Source organism: Emys orbicularis, chromosome 3, assembly GCF_028017835.1.
Source record: "Emys orbicularis isolate rEmyOrb1 chromosome 3, rEmyOrb1.hap1, whole genome shotgun sequence".
NCBI lineage: Eukaryota > Metazoa > Chordata > Testudines > Emydidae > Emys > Emys orbicularis.
Genome location: NC_088685.1, coordinates 152,322,310 through 152,341,020, shown reverse-complemented (window position 1 = coordinate 152,341,020; position 18,711 = coordinate 152,322,310). Strand labels below are relative to the sequence as shown.

Sequence of the window (18,711 nt, the reverse complement as noted above, 5' to 3'; positions counted from 1 at the left end):
TCAGCTCCTGCATTTGCACCAAGCAGCTTTGGTACGATGCCAGGCATCACTCAGGAGAACACCATTGTCTGCAACCATTGATCCTAGCTATTTCAATTCTTCCACTCTTCTAAGCTCTCTGCCTGTGCTATCCTTTATGGTAGGTCCTCCTTCCTCAGCCTTACCAATGCTCACACTAAGTCCTGCCTACTGAAAACGGTGTTGGTTTGCAGGGTCTCGCAGTCTTCAGCACATATCACTAAGTTATCAGCGAATAGCATTTTCCAAGGCAGTTCCCTTCCGGGATTCTCACTTATCTCAGCCAGGAGAGCCGCAAACAAAAAAGGACTCAACGCAGCCCCTGGTGCAGGCCAACGTTTACTGGAAATTCTCTCCCGTCGCCCCATTTGGTTTTTGACTACAGTACTCACTCCATCATACATATCCTGGATAAGATAGACATATCCTTCCAGTACACCTCTCCATCACAAACTAATTCTTTTAGTATACGATCATACCCCTTCTCCAAGTCCACGCAAACCAGGACCAGTTGCCATCTCTTTTCTCTGACCTTCTCCATTGGGATTCGTAGAGCAAATATGGCATCAACTATGCTCCTTTCCATCATAAAGCCGTGCTGACCCTTCCAAATTTCAACTGTTCCTCATGGATGCTTTTCAGTAATCTTATCCCACACCTTCATAGCAGGTGATGTCCACTTAAATGGGTGATAATTAACACATACTGTAATATCTCCTTTATTTTTAAAACATGGGCACCACAAAGGTTTTACATCATTCATCCAGCATTTTCTCTTTCTTAAGAATATCATGGAATGGACTTGTAAAATCCTTGAAGCCGTCCCTTCCCAGTGACTTCAGCACATCCAGACTTCATCTGGTCCAGGTGCTTTCTCCTTTTTCATTTTCCTACGTGTCTCTACAACTTCTTCCTCCTTTATGGAGGAAGAAGGGAAACTCTTATTTCAAACCCAGGGTGTGGGGCTTGAACAGCTGACCTGTACTGCTTGTCCAATAGATATGCTCATCTGAACTGATGCCCAGTGCGCCTGGCTGCAGCAACTCGATGGAATATGCAGCAAAAATGCTAAGTTCTGTGCTACGTTGTGGAAAGGCCATATTCCATGTGCATGGAGTTATGGAGTCTATGGACCCTGACTGAGAAAAATGGGGCAATTCTCCTCAGAACCATTGTTTCAGGTTTTCTGTCGCATTTTCGAGGTTATCTTCCCACCCGTAAGGGCTAGAAGTTTTGTTTCTTTTAAATGAAAGCTGAGACTCTGGAGCACAGTTCTGTGACAAGGAGTGACTTCTACAGCCAATTTCATGGCAGTAGATTACACAGGGCCTTGACTATAAAGAGCATTCCTGCCTGGCTGTGAGGGAACGGAGGCCTGGTCTGGTTGGCCCACAGAGCCTTTCAGACTCTCATTTTCAGGCCGCTAACACTGATTCCATGGGATCTAATTTTTTTTCCTTGCAGCTGAATCAGAGGAACACTGTCCAAACGTTCATTCCTGTGAAGAAGATGGAGAAAGGCCTGCTGCTGGAGCACATCCTGCGAAACCTGAAGGTTCCTCAGAGCTATGAGGTTCGCCTGACGCCCATCACCAACTTTGGGGCTGGTGATATGGCTGCCCGCATCATCCGGTACATGGAACGTAGGTATCTTCCCCCTACATCCCACCCAAGAGAGCAGGGGCAGGGTCCCCTTCAGCGTTGGGTTGTTGGGTTGTGATTACAGGAGGGAGTCTCAGGGTGATGCAGTGTTGTGGTGACGCAGTGCCATCACTGCCCTTTGGCCAGGGCTCTGCAGCCTTCCTCACCATGGGACCCCATGCAAAGACTTTGGGTAGCGGGCCAAATTCATTTTACATAATGTTATGTTCTTTGCTTTCCAGCCACACACAGCCCAGTGTTCCCAGTCACGCTACATGGCCCCTTTGCTGCTGGATGAGATTAGGCTCCTCCGTTCATGTTAGGGCACAAGCCATGGGCATTGTGTTGTAGCCGGACTGACCACAAAGGAGAGAGAATCTGGGGGGCCTTGGAGCAGTTCATTCCACAGCTCTTTTCGTAGCTAAGCCAATGTGTTGTAGCTGTGTTCTAACTCCTGTGGAGCGCAGGGCCCTCTCCCTGATCCTGCACATCACTGGCCATACACCCAGCTCCCTGCTCCCACACCACATTCCTGCAGGACACTTTGATATGCAGTCAGATAGTTGCCCTCTCAGTTTCACTCAGGAGTTTGGGCCCCACCAGTTCAGCATGTAAAACCCACCTATTCCATTTCCATGTGATTTTGCACAACCCTCCATTCCCATGGGGTGACTATTGTGCCTCAGTTTCCCCATGGATTCCAGTCCCCTTTAGTCGCACACCAGCGCCTAGACCCTATTGATTTCCTGCAGGGTGGCAGATCCTATTCTAAGGACTACCTCAGTTTTCCACCAGGTATGAAGCTGTCTTGATTTCCCTGCTGGATACCAGCCTTCCCATTCCCAATGGATTCTATAAAGGAATCTGCTTGGGTAGCCCTGCATAGACACTAGATCCAGGGACTTGCGCTGAACAAAAGGTTTGTGTCTGGGGTTCTGTCTGCATTTTGAAAATAGAACTGTGAACCCACAAACTCAGGACCTTGGTGTGTCCCAAACACAGGGATTCTCCCATTTGGAACTCAGGGGTTGTGGAGTGGCTGTGCGTGATTTGGGCATTAGTCACATTTCTCAAAGTGTTTGTTTCTTTTTTGTTCAGGTTTTGATTTTTTCCCTTGGGAAACAAATGCTGTTCTAAACCCTTTTGTTTTCTGTTTCCTTTCCCAGCTATTAACTATCCCAACCCAGCAGGTAAGCAACGTGGCCTCCGGTTTTATTTTTGACTATACTGAGCGATACCTGCTGGGGCAGCCACAGGCAACTACCAGACTTGCCAGAGAGAATGGGGAGGTGCAGCCATGCCAGGGGTGCTGGGTGGCACAGGTGGCTTTGCCAGTTCTATTCCCCTAAAACAGCATGAAATTTACAAGCATTGAAAATTTCCTCCACCACCAAGTGCTCTTTGTTGTAACCCTTCATGTCGACAGGAGAAATACACCAAAGAAACGCACCCCACTTACACCTGCTGTACATATGACCTCCAACACGGCTCTCCTAACTTTAGCAACATGCTCCTATCAAGAGGGGCATCAGCAACTCAGCATTGTCCCAACAATGTCTGGCTTTTTCAAAATAACCCGTCTGGTCTGAATTGGGAAGGGAGCTGCCTGATACCCCTGCGGGATGTTGGAGAATGTTTTCCAGCATGGATCTTCTTCCCCTGCAAACACCCACACCCCCATTCCTTAGTCTCCTTTCCCAGCATTGTTCTTTTGCCCAGTCATTGCTCTTCCGGTTATTCCCTCTGAGGGATACACTTCCAGCCCAAAGCTTTATGGACTGGCTGCAGGGCCTGGTTTTTCTTAGGTACTGAGCACCCATAGCGCCCATTGACTTTGAGATGAGAGTCCTCAGCATCTCTGAATAATCGGGCCTGGGTGTTTAACAGGAATAGGATGGTGCCCAGAGTTCTTGAGAGAGGATTGTTTAAGGTGGTCCCAGAGGGTTAGAACTAGTGGTGGAATCATCTCCTCTAGGTGAGGGTGGAAGCCCCACTGGCTGAATCACGGGAAACTTGGCAAGGTAAATAAGGCAGAGGTTCCCATGTTGACAGAGCACTGACTGGTGGTCCACAGAGAGCAGGCTGGTCCTGTAGTGCTGGCTCCTCCTCCTTGTTTCCAGCTGCCAAATTGAATGAAACAAATTTGAAAACATATATTCAGTATTTTCCTAATGTTCCTTTTCCATGTAAGCAAGTACTGTAGCTGCTACAGGGATGCTGTGATGGTGGCTGGGAGGAGAGGGAGGAGTCTAGGCAATGGCGGCTGGGACGGGAGGCAGCCAGGAGACATTCTCTCAAACAAGGTGTGGTCCACACTCTGAAGAGGTTTTTGAGCCCCTGCGTTAGGGAGTTTGCTGTAGGAAAAGGTTTTGCTCTAGCTAGGGGCAATAGCTTCCTATCTAGTCATGAGGCTTTTCTGTCTGTAATTCGTATGATTCTGGGACTTCCCTCTGTCAAGGCTGTATCCCCACTTTGAACTTTAGGGTACAAGTGTGGGGGCCTGCATGAGGACTTCTAAGCTTAACTACCAGCTTAGATCTGGTCCGCTGCCACCATTCCCACAAGCTATTTCCCTTCCCTGGGAAGCTTTGAGAAACCTTTCACCAATTCCCTGGTGAATACAGATCCAAACCCCTTGGATCTTAAAACAAGGAGAAATTGACCCTTCCCCCCTCCTTCCTTTCACCAACTCCTGGTGAATACAGATCCAACTCCCTTGGATCTCAAAACAAGGAAAAATCAATCAGATTCTTAAAACGAAGGCTTTTAATTAAAGAAAAAGGTAAAAATCATCTCTGTAAAATCAGTATGGAAAATAACTTTACAGGGTAATCAAACTTAAAGAGCTCAGAGGACCCCCCTCTAGTCTCAGGTTCAAAGTACAGCAAACAAAGATAAACACTCTAGTAAAAGGTACATTTACAAGTTGAGAAAACAAAGTAAAACTAAGACGCCTTGCCTGGCTTTTTACTTACAAGTTTGAAATATGAGAGACTTGTTTAGAAAGATGGGGAGAACCTGGATTGATGTCTGGTCTCTCTAAGTCCCAAGAGCGAATGACGCCTTAAACAAAGAGCACAAACAAAAGCCTTTCCCCCCCCCCAAGATTTGAAAGTATCTTGTCCCCTTATTGGTCCTTTGGGTCAGGTGTCAGCCAGGTTACCCGAGCTTCTTAACCCTTTACAGGTAAAAGGATTTTGGAGTCTTTGGCCAGGAGGGATTTTATAGTACTGTACACAGGAGAGCTGTTACCCTTCCCTTTATAGTTATGACACCCTCCTACTAGCCTGTCCCTTCCCCCACGCTGCAGCGTGGCACCTCAAGTGTCCCATGTGCCTCCGATTCCCACAAATCTTGAGGGAGGACTGCACCTTGGCCCCTTCTCCCAGCTCCTTGCCTTCTCTGGTGAAGACCCACTGGGAAACATTAAACAAATTGCCAGGGTCCTGTATTCTGTGCGTCCAGAACACGTTCCCTTCTGCACCTGGCCTGGGGAGAGACCCCATCTCAGTGAATAGGAGAAATCTTTCCTTTTGCCACTTCTTTTCATTTCCACATAACTCTCGGGAAATCCTGTGAGGACCCCTATCCCAAGAGTGACCATGTCCTTGGGCACTTGAGAAGTGGGGCCTCCAAAATCTGACATTTTGGCTGCTTGACAAGGGCCACAAGACTAAAACAAAACTGATGCAAATGGGTTCGGTTGCAGCCCCCCTTATATTTCGATATAGGGGAACAGTCGCAGGTCCCACATGCTGTGCTCCATCTTGAGGCAAGCTGCACTGAATGCTGGGAGCTATGTGCTGCTCCTTGTGGGTCCTGCCCACCGCATGAAAGGTGTGAGAACAACTGCATTATCGTTGCTTTGGCCACCCCCGCTTTATAGCAACGTCCCTTCCCTTCAGACCTGCTGGCCAGCGAGATATGGTCACGAAGGCTGCTGGCTTTGTGTCCATGCTGCAAAGTTAATAACCCAGAATGGCACCCCACCCTTTGGAGCTGCTGGCTCCACAGGTCATCAGAGTGTGTTTCTCTGCCCTTAACTCTCCTTCCTTCCACTTTGAATTCCCTCCCGAATGCCCAGCTCTCTGGAGCAAAAGGCAAAGATGAGATGATTAATGCCCATGGCAGCCTGATCCAGGGCACACATAATGGTGATTAATTTACAGACTCGGAGTGTCGCTTAATATAATTATTTCTTCATGCATATTCTCTTCTGGCCTAATAAGATGTTAATGATGTTGGGCCATGCATGCATGTGGCATGGTTACAGTTGTAAGTGCAGCAGCGATCCAAAGGGAGGGGACGGGATACTTAACTTTCATGCACTTTGAGGTTAGAGACAGGAGTGACAATAACCAGTAAAAATATATCCAACTCTAAGAAGTTAAGTGATACCTTCTGTTGTTTTACTGGATCCCTGACTCCTTGTGGTCAGTAAACATCTCTTGGCACTTACTGCAAGAGTAAAAGTGTTAACCCAGGACCAAATTCCAGCTCAGGTGAGTCTGTTCTTTCTCCCAGAACTCTCCCTGCTGGTTCAGTTGGTTACAATCTTCACTTCCTATTCTAAACTCTTGTGCAGAACTTGTGTGTGCAGTCAAACAGCTGCCGTGTTCCACTCCAGAAGTGGTGGGTGAAATGATTTCCCCGTATGTCCAGTCTAGCATTCTGACATCCTTGGAAATGATGCGTAGTGAAATATAAGAGAGTATTGTTTTCTCTGCCACAGGTCATTCCCTTCCTGAGCAGGAGCAGTGTTCCCGTCTCACTGCATGTCGTGCTAACGTGATCGGTCATCTATTGCACGCGATAGAGGGTGATCAGCCCATGGGATTTACCATGCCTGAATAGACCTAAGGAGATTCATCCAGTCCATTGTTTGCACCTAGTGCTTCTAGCCCTGCCTCTGACAATGGTCAATGGCAGATGCTCCAGAGAAAGTTGAACCTCCTCCCCTACTGTGAATGTGGGGGAGTGAGAAATGAGTTGGGTGGTTAGAGCATGTATCTGAGATTCAGGATTCTCGAGTTCTATGCCCAGCCCTGGGAAAGGAGTATGTGTGCCTTGTGGCTCGAGCACTGGACTGAAGTTGGAGACTCCTGTTTCTATTCCCTGCTCTGTCATTGGCTCTTTATGCAATGAGTGCAAATCAGGCTGTATGTCGTGGTCGGTCTTAATTTCCCCGCCTGTAATATGGGGATAATGATTACGTATCTCCCCGGGGTGTTCTGAAGCTCAGTGAATGAATGTTTATAAAGCACTTTGAGATCCTTAGGTGGAATGCATTATGGGTCTAATAATAGTGAACACTCTTATATAGTGCTCTTCATCCTTGAGTCCCAAAGCACTTTACAAAAGGGGATTAAGCATCACTGTCCTCATTGTACAGATGGGGGAAACTGACACACCAAGGGGAAGTGTCTTGCCTATAGTCACACAGGAAGTCAGTGGTAGAGTGGGAATAAAACCCAGCTCTCCTGTAGCCCAGTGCCATGTCTTAGCCATCAAATCACAATAATAACAAGTGCAGGTACCCCTAAGTGTGCAATATGTAACAATCACTATCTGGCTCCCATAGTCTGTAACTGGAAATAGCTTCCTTCTTTATGTGCACCACGGCCTGAATATCCGGGCTGGGACTGGCTCCCCCATGCCTGACGTGAAAACCTCTGTTCCATTTTTCTAAAAGGGGAAAAGCCTAGAAATGCTAAGAGCCATGGCAGAGGATCACTCCTGGGTGAGTGCAGGGAGGTGGCTGTGACCAGGGATAAATACCAGGGCACTTTCAGCCGCAACCACTGCAAAGCACATTGAGGGACTCTGCCAGGTGAAGGAAGAGCTGCCTTTGGGAATCCCGCTCCACCTTGGCTCTGGCAACCCAGAGAAAAGCTTCTGTGTTCAATATTTAACCCAACGGTTTAATATTTAAACAGGGAGGTTCCTTTGCTCTTCTTGTTGCTGAACCAGGATCCCAGCCAGGTGGATGGAATTTGAGGCAGGGTTTGCATCACGCTGCCAGGGTCAGCCGCCAGGTTACTGCTGTATTCTCAGCGATGCAGGGGATCATTAAAAGTATTATTGCATAAGAACATAAAAACGGCCTTACTAGGTCAGACCAATGGTCCATCTAGCCCAGTATCCTCTCTTTGATAGTGGCCAGTGCCAGATGCTTCAGAGGGAATGAATGGAACAAGACAATTTTGAATGATCCTTCCCTTGTTGTCCACTCCCAGCTTCTGGCAATCAGAGGCTTAGGGACACCCAGATCATGGGATTTTTATCCTTGACCATCTTGGCTAATAGCCATTGAGGCACCTGTCCTCCATGAACTTATCTCGTTCTTTTTTGAACCACGTTATAGTTTTGGCCTGCACAACATCCCCTGGCAATGAGTTCCACAGGTTCACTGTGCATTGTGTGAAGAAGTACTTTCTTATATTTGTTTTAAACCTGCTGTCTATTCATTTCATTGGGTGAGCCCTAGTGCTTGTGTTATGTGAAGGAGTAAATAACACTTCCTTATTCACTTTCTCCACACCATTTTATAGACTTCGACCCCCCGCCCCCTTAGTTGTCTGTTTTCTAAGTTGAACAGTCCCGGTCTTTTTAATCTCTCCTCCTATGGTGGACATAGAGCTGTGTCCTCACCAGCACCACCAAGTAGTGTCCCCACAATTCAAATGCTGTTCCTTTCCATGTTTTCAGTGTGTTACACACCAGCTTGCCTGCTCAGTCACTCTGAGTGGGAAGTGCGTTTTGGGCAGGGCCGCCCGGGGGGGGGGGGGGGGGGGGGGGGCAAGTGGGGCCCCTACGAGAATATAGTATTCTATAGTATTGCAACTTTTTTTTATGGAAGGGGCCTCCGAAATTGCTTTGCTCCAGGCCCCCTGATTCCTCTGGGCAGCCCTGGTTTTGGGTAATGACACGCAAATGAGCACACCATGCATTCAGCGACCCATAACCAGCAGCCTGTGAACTGTAGTTGGGACTACCCAGGGGCTAAACCATGGCAAGTATTTCACTCTGGCAGGGCTGATTGTACTGGTACAGGAGCTGGGCCTGGTGGAGGTGAAGCCAGGCGTGTTGGTACAACCTAAACAAATTGGAGGCTGGTGGGTACCAGCCTTCCCTGTCGTGATCTGAAGGTCTCAGCACATCCAGCAGCACAGCAGGCCTGGATCTCAGCCACCTTATTCACATAACTCCCTGGAAAGGACACGGAGCAGCTGCTGTCTCGCTTCTTCCCTTGCCTTTCAGAGCTGGAGACAAACCAGCCATGGAGAACATATGACCGTGATCCCCATGCCTCCAATCTCCCAGGCTTTTGCCAGGGCCAGTCCCCATTTCTCCCTCCTCCTCTTCCAGCTTCAGCTGCAGAGCAGCCCCTGCGCTCAGCGCTACAAAGCAATAGCTAATTTGGATTAAGATGCTAATTAGAAATGAATGGACTGAACTGAGAGCACTTAGCCAGGGTTAATCAGAAGTTAAATGGGCAGCCGAGCTCCCTATGACTGCATTCGGCAGTTTCCTGCTGAGCTCCAGGGGCCTGCATTCAGCAGCAAAACCCAGCTGCCTTGGTCAGTGAACCATTGTGGTTGAGTCCCTCATGGACAGAGCATATGGCACAGGTGGTAGTGAGGACCGTGTGTGGATACCAATGGATCTCAGAAGAGGTCCATTTCTCTTCCTTTTCACCCTCCCAAGTCTAACATGGTGGGTGCTATCCAGTCCCCATAGCGATGTGCCATCAAGGAGAGACAGGCATACAGTAGAAAGAGGGGACAACAATTAAGAGCCCCAAGTTCTATACTCCAGATAAGGTCTCCAGAGACACTGACTGAGCCACTGAAATCCACGTAACCCCGGTCTCTCTCCCAGCCAGTTTCTGAAGGAAGCCACATCTGGAATCAAACTTCTTGGGGATACAGGAATTTGGAAACATAGGAACTGATGTAAATGAGAGTTGTGCTTTCACATGCCCTTAAGGGAAATGTGTTGCTGGTGCTTAGTGTTCAGCTTGTGTCCCACAGCCAGGGCCGGCTCCAGGCACCAGCTTAACAAGCAGGTGCTTGGGGCGGCCAAGGGAGAGGGGCGGCACCTGCGGCAATTCGGGGGTGGCAGGTCCCTCACTCCCTCTAGGAGCGAAGGACCTGCCGCTGAACTGCCACCGCCGATCGCGGCTTTCCCCCCCCCCCCCAATTGCCGCCGCCAGTCGCGATTGCGGCTTTTTTTTTTTTTTTTTTTTTTGCTTGGGGCGGCAGAAATGCTGGAGCCGGCCCTGTCCACAGCAGGGGGATTGCTAGCCTCTGTCAGTTTCTCCTTTTAAACGTGTTGCTTCCCAATTTCATTGGATGCCCCTTGTAGAGCGGAGCTCCTGGTTGAGCTGTCCTGCAGTGGTTTAGGGCAGACTGTTAAGAACCAGGGCACAAACCCCCAATTGGCTGTAAGTGCTAGACTTAGATTTCACCAGACAATTATCAAGTGTAAACGCCTCAGGCACTATAACTTAACATGGAGTCCCAGACAGTCCCCTTGGGTACTCCAGGTAAGCCTGCCTTTGTGATAGATGATCCCTTACACCATGAATCTCACAAATATTCAGGTTACTCCCAATCCCAAAGAATCGGTCACTTACTCCAGGTCAGTTGCACTTTAGCTTGCACACCAAAGACTATATTTGTAGCCAGTCCTATACTAAACTATCTAAAGATTTATTAACTAGGGAAAGGAAATGAGAGTTATTTACAAGGTTAAAGCCGGTGAACATACCTTTTGAATTTTAAGATTGTAACTCATTTGTGTATGTAACAAGTTTCTGTAATAAGCAAGTTCTATATGTCCTTTAGGTCTAACTGAAGCTAAGCAGCTGGGGATCCCTTGCTTGTGCCTAGAAAAACACACACACACACACACACACACACCCCGGAGTCCAAGCAGCACACACACCGGAGTCCAAGCAGAAATGAGACATTGTTCCTCGGTGTTAAGGAGTTTTATTCCCTTCCCACCATCTGCTTTGAGCTGCAAACTCAGCTCATGGGAAGAATTCACTTGCATAACTCATCTTTGTGGGGTGGGTGGGGGAGAGTAAACAACAAAGTCTTTTGTCCTCTTTAATGTTCCACTCCAGTCCTTCTGGTGCTGATGGGCCTTCCTTGTCTGGCAGGACACAACAGCCTCTGTTGGATGCTTGTATTTCACACTAGTTAATGTCTCTCTCCTGTCTGGTATTTACACAGTTACAAAGGCTTACAGTGCAAATGCTCAAATATTATTTTGCAATATGGGATACTGATGTTATAAGTGAGATAATGTTTAAATCCTAAACACACTCTTCTACTTCTAATACCTATTTTAACAATACTAAGACACAGGTGAGCCAGACTGATTCTAGCAATATATTTGTCAGTGTTCAGTGGAAACATGGGGACCTTGGCATGAGCTGGCACCTGATCTGTCAGGTCACAATCCTGATTTACCTTCGCTGCACCATCCACTTGTGTGTGAGTTTTTATACCTCACTTGTGTTCCCTCCAATTCGCTTCCTCTCTGAACTGAGCAGTCCCAGTCTTATCCAGTTTCCTGACCTATGGATCTTTCTCTCCAGCCTCTAATCATTTTCACCTGCCATCACTGGACCCTGTTCTATTTCTGCTGTATTTCTTTCCTACATACAGTTCCCATTGACTTCAACAGAATCCCAGTGCAGGCATCCAAGGTCAGTGGTTGGGCCTTGATCTCCTTGACCTGGGACCTGTCCTTTATCATAAAAGTTAAAGGTGGAGAAGCCTTGTCAGGTCCATCTAACGTCAGGTCTACGCTAGAAGCTTTTGTGGAATATGATTGTCAGTTGGGGGAGGAGGGTGACTTAAAAAAAAAAAAAAATTCTGTACCAGCAAAAGTATCCAGCCAGTTACATTAGCATAAAAGTGCTTTTGCTGGTATAGTTTGTTTCACACCAGGTCTACTCTACAAAGATTTGCTGCTTAACAGTATCAGTTAGGAGTGAGGCGGAAAAATCACTCTCCAACCAACACAGCTGTGCTGGCAAAATCCCCTGTGTAGCTGCAGCTTATATCAGCAAAAGAGTCCTTTGGCCGACGTAGCTTTTGTGTCATTCAGGGAAGTGGTTTAACTACACAAGCAAAGGAACTCCTTTGTCAATATAAGTTGTCTCTCCACTAGGGAGCTTTGCTGTTAACCTGTTCTAGAGTAGACCTGGCCTCAGATTCTTCCCTACAGTGCATTTGCTCACGCTTAGTCCAGTCTGGTTTCAAATATCCTGGTGATGAGGCTTCTACGGGGAGATGATTCGACAATCTAGCAGATATCGCTTTCAGGAAACTTTTCTGGTATATTTAGCTTGAATGCTCCTTTTACCCTTCTATAGCTCTGCCTCCATGGAGCACCCTACTGATTCTCCTTTCTCCTTGGTCTTAGTACCCTTATTCCACTGTTGTAGACAATCACATCCTCTACCCAAGCTAGATGTATCTAAGGTGCCACAAGGGCTCCTTGAGTTTTTTAAGCTGATTAAGCTTTCCTCCCTGGTTAGTTCCCTGCCCACCTATCCCTGTGGCGACATGGATTCCTTCTGCACTGACCCAGCATTACAGTGCAGAGTCACAAACACTGACTTGCGCACTCCCCCCAAGTGAAAAAGCCAAACCAGTAGGTTTGGGGCATGGTGAAGCTCAGTAACTGATCAGCCCCTTTTCTGCCCACAGATAACACCTGCCACTTTGAGGACGAGAAGATCTGTGGCTTCATGCAAGACAAGATGGACAACTTTGACTGGACCCGTCAGAATGCCTTGACTCAGAACCCCAAGCGCACTGTCAACACAGGGCCATCCACAGATATCAGTGGCACGGAAGAAGGTATGCAGGCTTCCAGTTTTCCTGTTGCTCAGCTCTGTGCGTATTGAGAGCATGAAGAGCCATTGTACTGTATCTTGCCAAACCCCTGTCAGGGGCTCCTCAGCCCCCTGCCCCCCCATCCCCAAGATCCCGAGGATGGAGTGCTGATCTGCTTTCCAGGCACACACGTCTGCTCTGCATGGGGCGCAGGGAGCAGGCGGTTAATTTGCATGCTACTGATTGGCATTAAATACACAATTAAAACGCCCACAACTTTGTTTAAAGGAATAGTGAGAGCTCGTTACCAGCTAATTGCCTGCTGCCAAATGCCCTTGTCCCATCTGATGCTTGTTTTGAAGTCACAGAGGGAGAAGCAAGTAGGAAACTGCTCTAGTACTGAATGTTAGGAATGTCCAAGTTGGTTCCAACCAGATGTTATCTTAAGGAGGGATCCCAGTGAGGCCACCAGCCCACCAAATCTCCTCTGTGCCGCGTCCACTTGGAAGCGGTTTGGGTGAGCCCTTGACGGCTGGGATTATAAGTGTGAATGGTGAGGGTAAGTGCTGAGCACCCTGCTTTGGAACAGCCTCCTTATCTCTGCTTTGTGGTCTCCTCTGATTGCCAAGTCTCTGGGGTACAGTGCAGATGTGGAAGGAGCCCCCTGGCTGGGCAGGGAGCATATTCTGCTATTTTAGCCTAGCAGTATTACATTCCTCCTTCTGTAGGAAGGGGGATGAGTACATGGGAAGCACCCATTTACCAGCCAAATAAATTGCTTGTCCTGTAATTGTTCTCCAATATGAAATGGACACCAGTAAAATAAACAGCTGTATTCTAAATCTGTATTGCATTGTAAAGCTGTTCTTCTTCCCTGCATTACTAAGAGTAGGTCTACACTTAAAACACTGTATTGGCGCAGCTGCGCTGCTGTAGCGCTTTAATGAAGACGCTCTGTGCAAACGGGAGAGAGCTCCCCCATGGGCGTAGCTAATCCGCCTCTCCGAGAGACGGTAGCTATGGCAACAGGTGACGCTCTCCTGCTGACATAGCATTGTCTACACTGGGGGTTAGGTTGCTATAACCATGTCGCTCAGGGGTGTGGATTTTTCACACCCCGGAGTGACATAGTTATACCAATATAGGGCTGTAGTGTAGACCAGTCCTAAGAACCCCTCTGATATTGTTATTTAAAGATCTTGCCATCCAGGGCAAATTTGTTGGAGCTTCTCACTCAGCTGGGCACAGTGAAATTAGAGTGATCAGTTTCACTTTCCTCTCTCTCATCCATTTCACTCCCCAGTTCTCCTCCTGCACAAAGCAGCCAGATTTGGGGTTCCCAGTGCTGCAGGGGAAGGACTTAATTCCCCCCCACCAAGAGCCCAAATCCCAAAATTTGAAAAGCATGACCTCTGCCCTGCCAGCTCAAACTGCTGACCCATCTAGTTAACTGTCCTGCTGCCACTCCTCAGTATACTCCAGTGGCAGGTGAAAAAACCTGAGCAGGATCAGCAGGGCACAACTGGCCAAGAACATGGTTGGGTGTTTTCAAAGCAAAGACTGCTCAGCCAGGAGTGAGAAGAGCAAGCCTGACTCCTTCTCCCAGCATTTCTCTCCATGTCAGAGCCTGCCCTAAATGTTGGTTCTAAGCTGTCAGCATCTCCTTTGAGCTGCAGGGAGGGAGACCTGGTGCATTGCCTTTCCCCACCTTTCCCTCTTGGTCTGTAGGTTATTACATGTTCATTGAGGCCTCCCGGCCCCGGGTGCAAGGAGACAAGGCCCGGCTCATCAGCCCCCTGTACAACATCACCGGCAAGTACTTCTGCGTCTCCTTCTTCTACCACATGTACGGGAAGCACATTGGTGAGTCACCTGAGAAGGGGCAACACTGGCCTGGGGTGGGAATCCCCCATGGGGGAGGGTCTTCCAGCCATGTCTGCTCTGTGATCCTCTGTTATCCTCAAATAGTCCTTTTCCACCCCCCAGTGCAGAGCTGAATGGGGCTGCGAGCCCTGCATTTAAAGCCTTCTCTGACAAGGGCACCAGTTCCCTGCAGTGCCTACCCTGTACCTTGCAGTAGCCCTTCAGCCCCTGAGCCTTTGCCTCCCTACCACACCAGCACCATGCCGCGATCCCCCATGAAACAGGGCTGTGCTCCCTTGATCATCCCCTTCCTGTAGAACACCTGCTCCCCATCACCATCCCCTGCAGCCGCCCCTCACCCCTGCTCTTCTATCCCCTGCGCTGTAGCATAACATCATGCCCTTGCATCTGATCTCTCGTTCTCTCGCCACACCGCAGCCATCCCACAATCCCCCTCATTCCCTCCTTGGCCAGCTGTGGGTGTTCCCGTCTCTCCCCTTGAAACAGCGGGGTGTGATATCATAGGAGAGACTGTGGGCCTGGAGGGGTGCAGAGGGAATTATATCAGGGGGGTATTGTCCCTTTGTGGGACATAAGGGGAAAATGGGACTCCGTGGTTGCTGAAGTGGTTTTGGGGTGGAAGCCAGTTCTGACAGGATGACAGATCTGTGTGTGTGTGTGGGGGGGGGGGACTTGTATCCTGAGGCAAAGCTGTTCTGAGGGGGCATCTCCTCCCACCCTGCTCCTCTGACTGCTGAGTTGGAGCCCATGTGCTTAGCAAGCACCATGGAAGAGCCTGGCACACTAATGAGTTTCCATATACAGTCATGGAGTAATTGCTAATTTGTCACCTCTTGATTATAATTTCATTAATTTGAATAATAGATGCACTCTTCCCACAGTGCACCGGGTTATTAATCACCTGCTGGACTGGAGCCTGACTGAAAAAATCACGGCCCAGACAGGAGTGTGGCCGCCTTCTGGTAAATGAGGTTAATTAACAGATCTGCCTCAACACCATTGAGGTCAATGGCATGGAATGTACTCCAGGGACCAGTCCCTTACACCATGACTCCTATGTGTGGCAAGGCAGAAGCGGCTGGGGTCCAGGATCTGGGCACTTCCTGCCTGGCTTGGACTATTCTGGTTATGTGGCTGTGAACTGCTTCCCAGCAATGAGGAGGTGAAGGTTGTCCCAGTGGTCACTTAGAAGGTGTCCACCCCTAGACCTTCCATGAGGACTCAGGGATGGTCTAAATCAGTGGTTCTCAACCAGAGGTACACGTACCCTTGGGGGTACGCAGAGATCTTCCAGGGGGTTCATCAACTCATCTAGATATTTGCCTAGTTTTACAACAGGTTACATAAAAAGCACTAGTGAAGTCATTGCAAACTAAAATTTCATACCGACAATGACTTGTTAATATCACTCTATATACCATACACTGAAATGTAAGTACAATATTTATATTCCAGTCAATTTATTTTATAATGATATGGTAACAATGAGAAGGTAAGCCATTTTTCAGTAATAGTGTGCTGGGACACTTCTGTATTTTTATTTCTGATTTTGTAAGCAAGTAGTTTTTAAGTGAGGTGAAACTTGGGGAACGCAAGACAAATCAGACCCCTGAAAGGGGTCCAGTAGTCTGGAAAGGTTGAGAGCCACTGGTCTAGATAATACTTAGTCCTGCCAGGAGTGCAGGGGACTGGACTAGATGACCTCTCGAGGTCCCTTCCAGTCCTACGAGTCTATGATTTTGCCCCGCATTCTCAATGTCGTGACGATTCAGCGAAATCTCAATATGCTCGTACTTGCTGTATGAGTGGGCCGGGCTGTGTTGGTGCTTTCAGGGGTAGGTTGTGCTGAATTTACACCCATGTCAGTCCCATTTCACACCGGGATTTTCTGTGCCTGCTGGACTCATTCAATCACTCAATAGAGCTTGGGTCACAACGGGGTACTCGCATGGCTTTGTGCATGGACTCTCCTGACCTCCTCTGATCAGGTCAGCCACACTTGCCTGTTGAGTGAACCAGGAGCTTTTGCTGTGGACTGACCAGTGTATGTTTTTACCCAGCCCTTCTCCAGACATCTTAGAAGGCTTTCCCCCTTCATCAGTCCAGCGCAGAGTGAGACAGACCAGTGGCGGAAGGAGGAGTGGCAGGGAAAAAAGAGATCTCCTCCAGCCTTGCTTAGTTTGGGCATAGGGCATTGTACCTCATACAGGGCACTACAAGAAACCCCTTCTGCAGGACAGGAAAAGACCCACTTCCCATCGGAACCTTTCAGCACCCACATTTAACATGGTGGTCTGGGTTTGGTTTGGAGGGAGGATGAAATGGATGCAGATGGGAACGGATGCACTGGAGTTCTTTTGCTATTGGCATTTTAACCCTTTCTGCGTTGACTCCAGCTACTAAGAAGCCAGAAAGGCTCCGTGACTCCAGAGACTTGGGAAAACCACTGGGTCCCATTTCTATGTCCCAGCCTCAGGAATCTTTCAGCTTCTGTTCATTTCTCCATTCAGACTCCATCCTCCCTGTCTGGTCCCCGCTCCCATCTTGCCGCCCAAAGGGGCGGTTAAATTTGTGCGAGGTGGCTGGATTGTTTCATGTTAATGGCATGTGATGATTTCCCAGGGTGGGTGCTGCTGAGCTGAGGGTGAATGAATTCTTTAAAATGCAGACTGACTGGATAGAGTCAGAGGGGAGAGAGAATTCTTCTCCCTCTGCCTGTTGGAGCTGTGGCCCATGTGCTGTGGCCCAACAATGCATCCTTCCATAAATCTGAGTTCATGTACTTACCTTCTCTCTGTTTTAGGGTAGTGCCCATCACTGTGGTCTCAAATCATTCTGGCTTCAGTATAATTTGCTGGGACACCAGGGCAAAATCAGTATGTTCCCAGTAAATCAGAGCACCCAGTAACCCTAACACTGCCTCTCTCACCAAATCTTGTTCTGTAAAGTGACCTACCACTAAAGCCTACACTTTGGGGATCAATTTCCCTACTGCTAGCATGAAGCTGACTAGTCTTCCAGAGCTGGCATGTCACCAGCTCCTCTTCTCATCCCTCTGGAATCTGACCCAGCATTGGGGATCTCCACTAGCATCCACCACATTTCTTGGACCTGATCCTTCCCTGGATGCTCCTGCCTTCAGCAGCTCTCCAGCCTGAGGGCTCTCTGGGCAGTAGCTAATCTCCCCCATTAAGGACACACTGTGTTCCCTACAGAAGGCTCTGTGGTTAAATCTTGATTTCCAGTCCGTATTCCTTGCTCTAAGAACAGTTTTGCTTGCACGATCAGGGGATCAAGTGGGACCAGGCCCCGCAGCTTTAGTACTGCTGACGGGTACCAAATGGATGTCCCCTGAGGCTGAAGTCATCCAGCCACAGAGCAAGTCCAGCCCAGTCAGGGCTCCAGCTCTCCGGTTCATTCAGTCGTTGGCCTCTTCACTAGGACCTGTTGTGCCAAATGAGGAACTGGACTGAGACCTCCCACCCAGCCATGCGTCACACCTGACAATCTGATGACTTAACCACTGCACATCTGAGCCACTTTCCTTTCACTCTTCCTAAGCTGTCCATTCCCCACGTGCACCGCGCACACTAGTGTTTATATCTTGGCCAGCACAGCTGTACCAGACCCAGTGCTAGCACAGGCCCATCGCACCAGTGCCAGCCTGTGTCCCGTTTGCACGGCCAGAAAAACGTCAGCAGGCCCAGGGCCAGCATGCATATGAGTCCCAGCCTCTCCCGGCAGCTGGCCCTCCACCACGGCACCATGCAGCCCTCTGCCACCATGGAAAGAAGCGGTGTAAAAGTCAACATTTATTTCTTTTTAATAACTAGTTTATTACCTTTTATTCTCCCCCCCTCCCCCCCACCACCACGACCATGACTTGGAAGCTGCTTTACTCTCACAATTTGACTATAAAATATCCATAGCCATCCAGGCAAATCGTCCCTGGGAGAGTTCCCAGCCACTGCTCGTTTATAATAGATATGACGAAAGAGAGAAACCGAATACAAATGTAGCGTTTGTAGCCAGGGTATAAAATATTCAGTGACTAACAGAGCAGGGCAATGTTGAATGTGTCTCAGCTGAGGCGAGAGCTGGATGGAGGGGAGCTCTCTGGAGGCCCTTCCCATTCCCCTTGAGTTATTTGGCTGTTGCTTCTTCCACACACACACCCTCAGAATTAGGGTTCCCAGTATCCTGTGACCTTGAGATGCTCCAAGGAACCTAGAGGTGGGGGATCCCCTTTCTACAATGCAGGGCGGCAGTGCATCTTGTTTGCAGTAGAAGGAAATCTAGAAAACAATTGT

The 18,711-nt window shown here is 48.6% G+C and overlaps 1 protein-coding gene across 1 annotated transcript in view; it reads left to right on the top strand.

Moving 5' to 3' along the window:
• MDGA1 (MAM domain containing glycosylphosphatidylinositol anchor 1) overlaps positions 1-18,711 on the top strand; it is a 192,345-nt gene that overhangs the window by 152,407 nt on the left and 21,227 nt on the right. The window contains exons 11-14 of the mRNA XM_065401807.1: positions 1,483-1,660; positions 2,825-2,848; positions 12,389-12,541; positions 14,246-14,380. Coding sequence (XP_065257879.1) covers positions 1,483-1,660; positions 2,825-2,848; positions 12,389-12,541; positions 14,246-14,380 — 490 coding nt within the window. The remainder of the gene's footprint in view (positions 1-1,482; positions 1,661-2,824; positions 2,849-12,388; positions 12,542-14,245; positions 14,381-18,711) is intronic.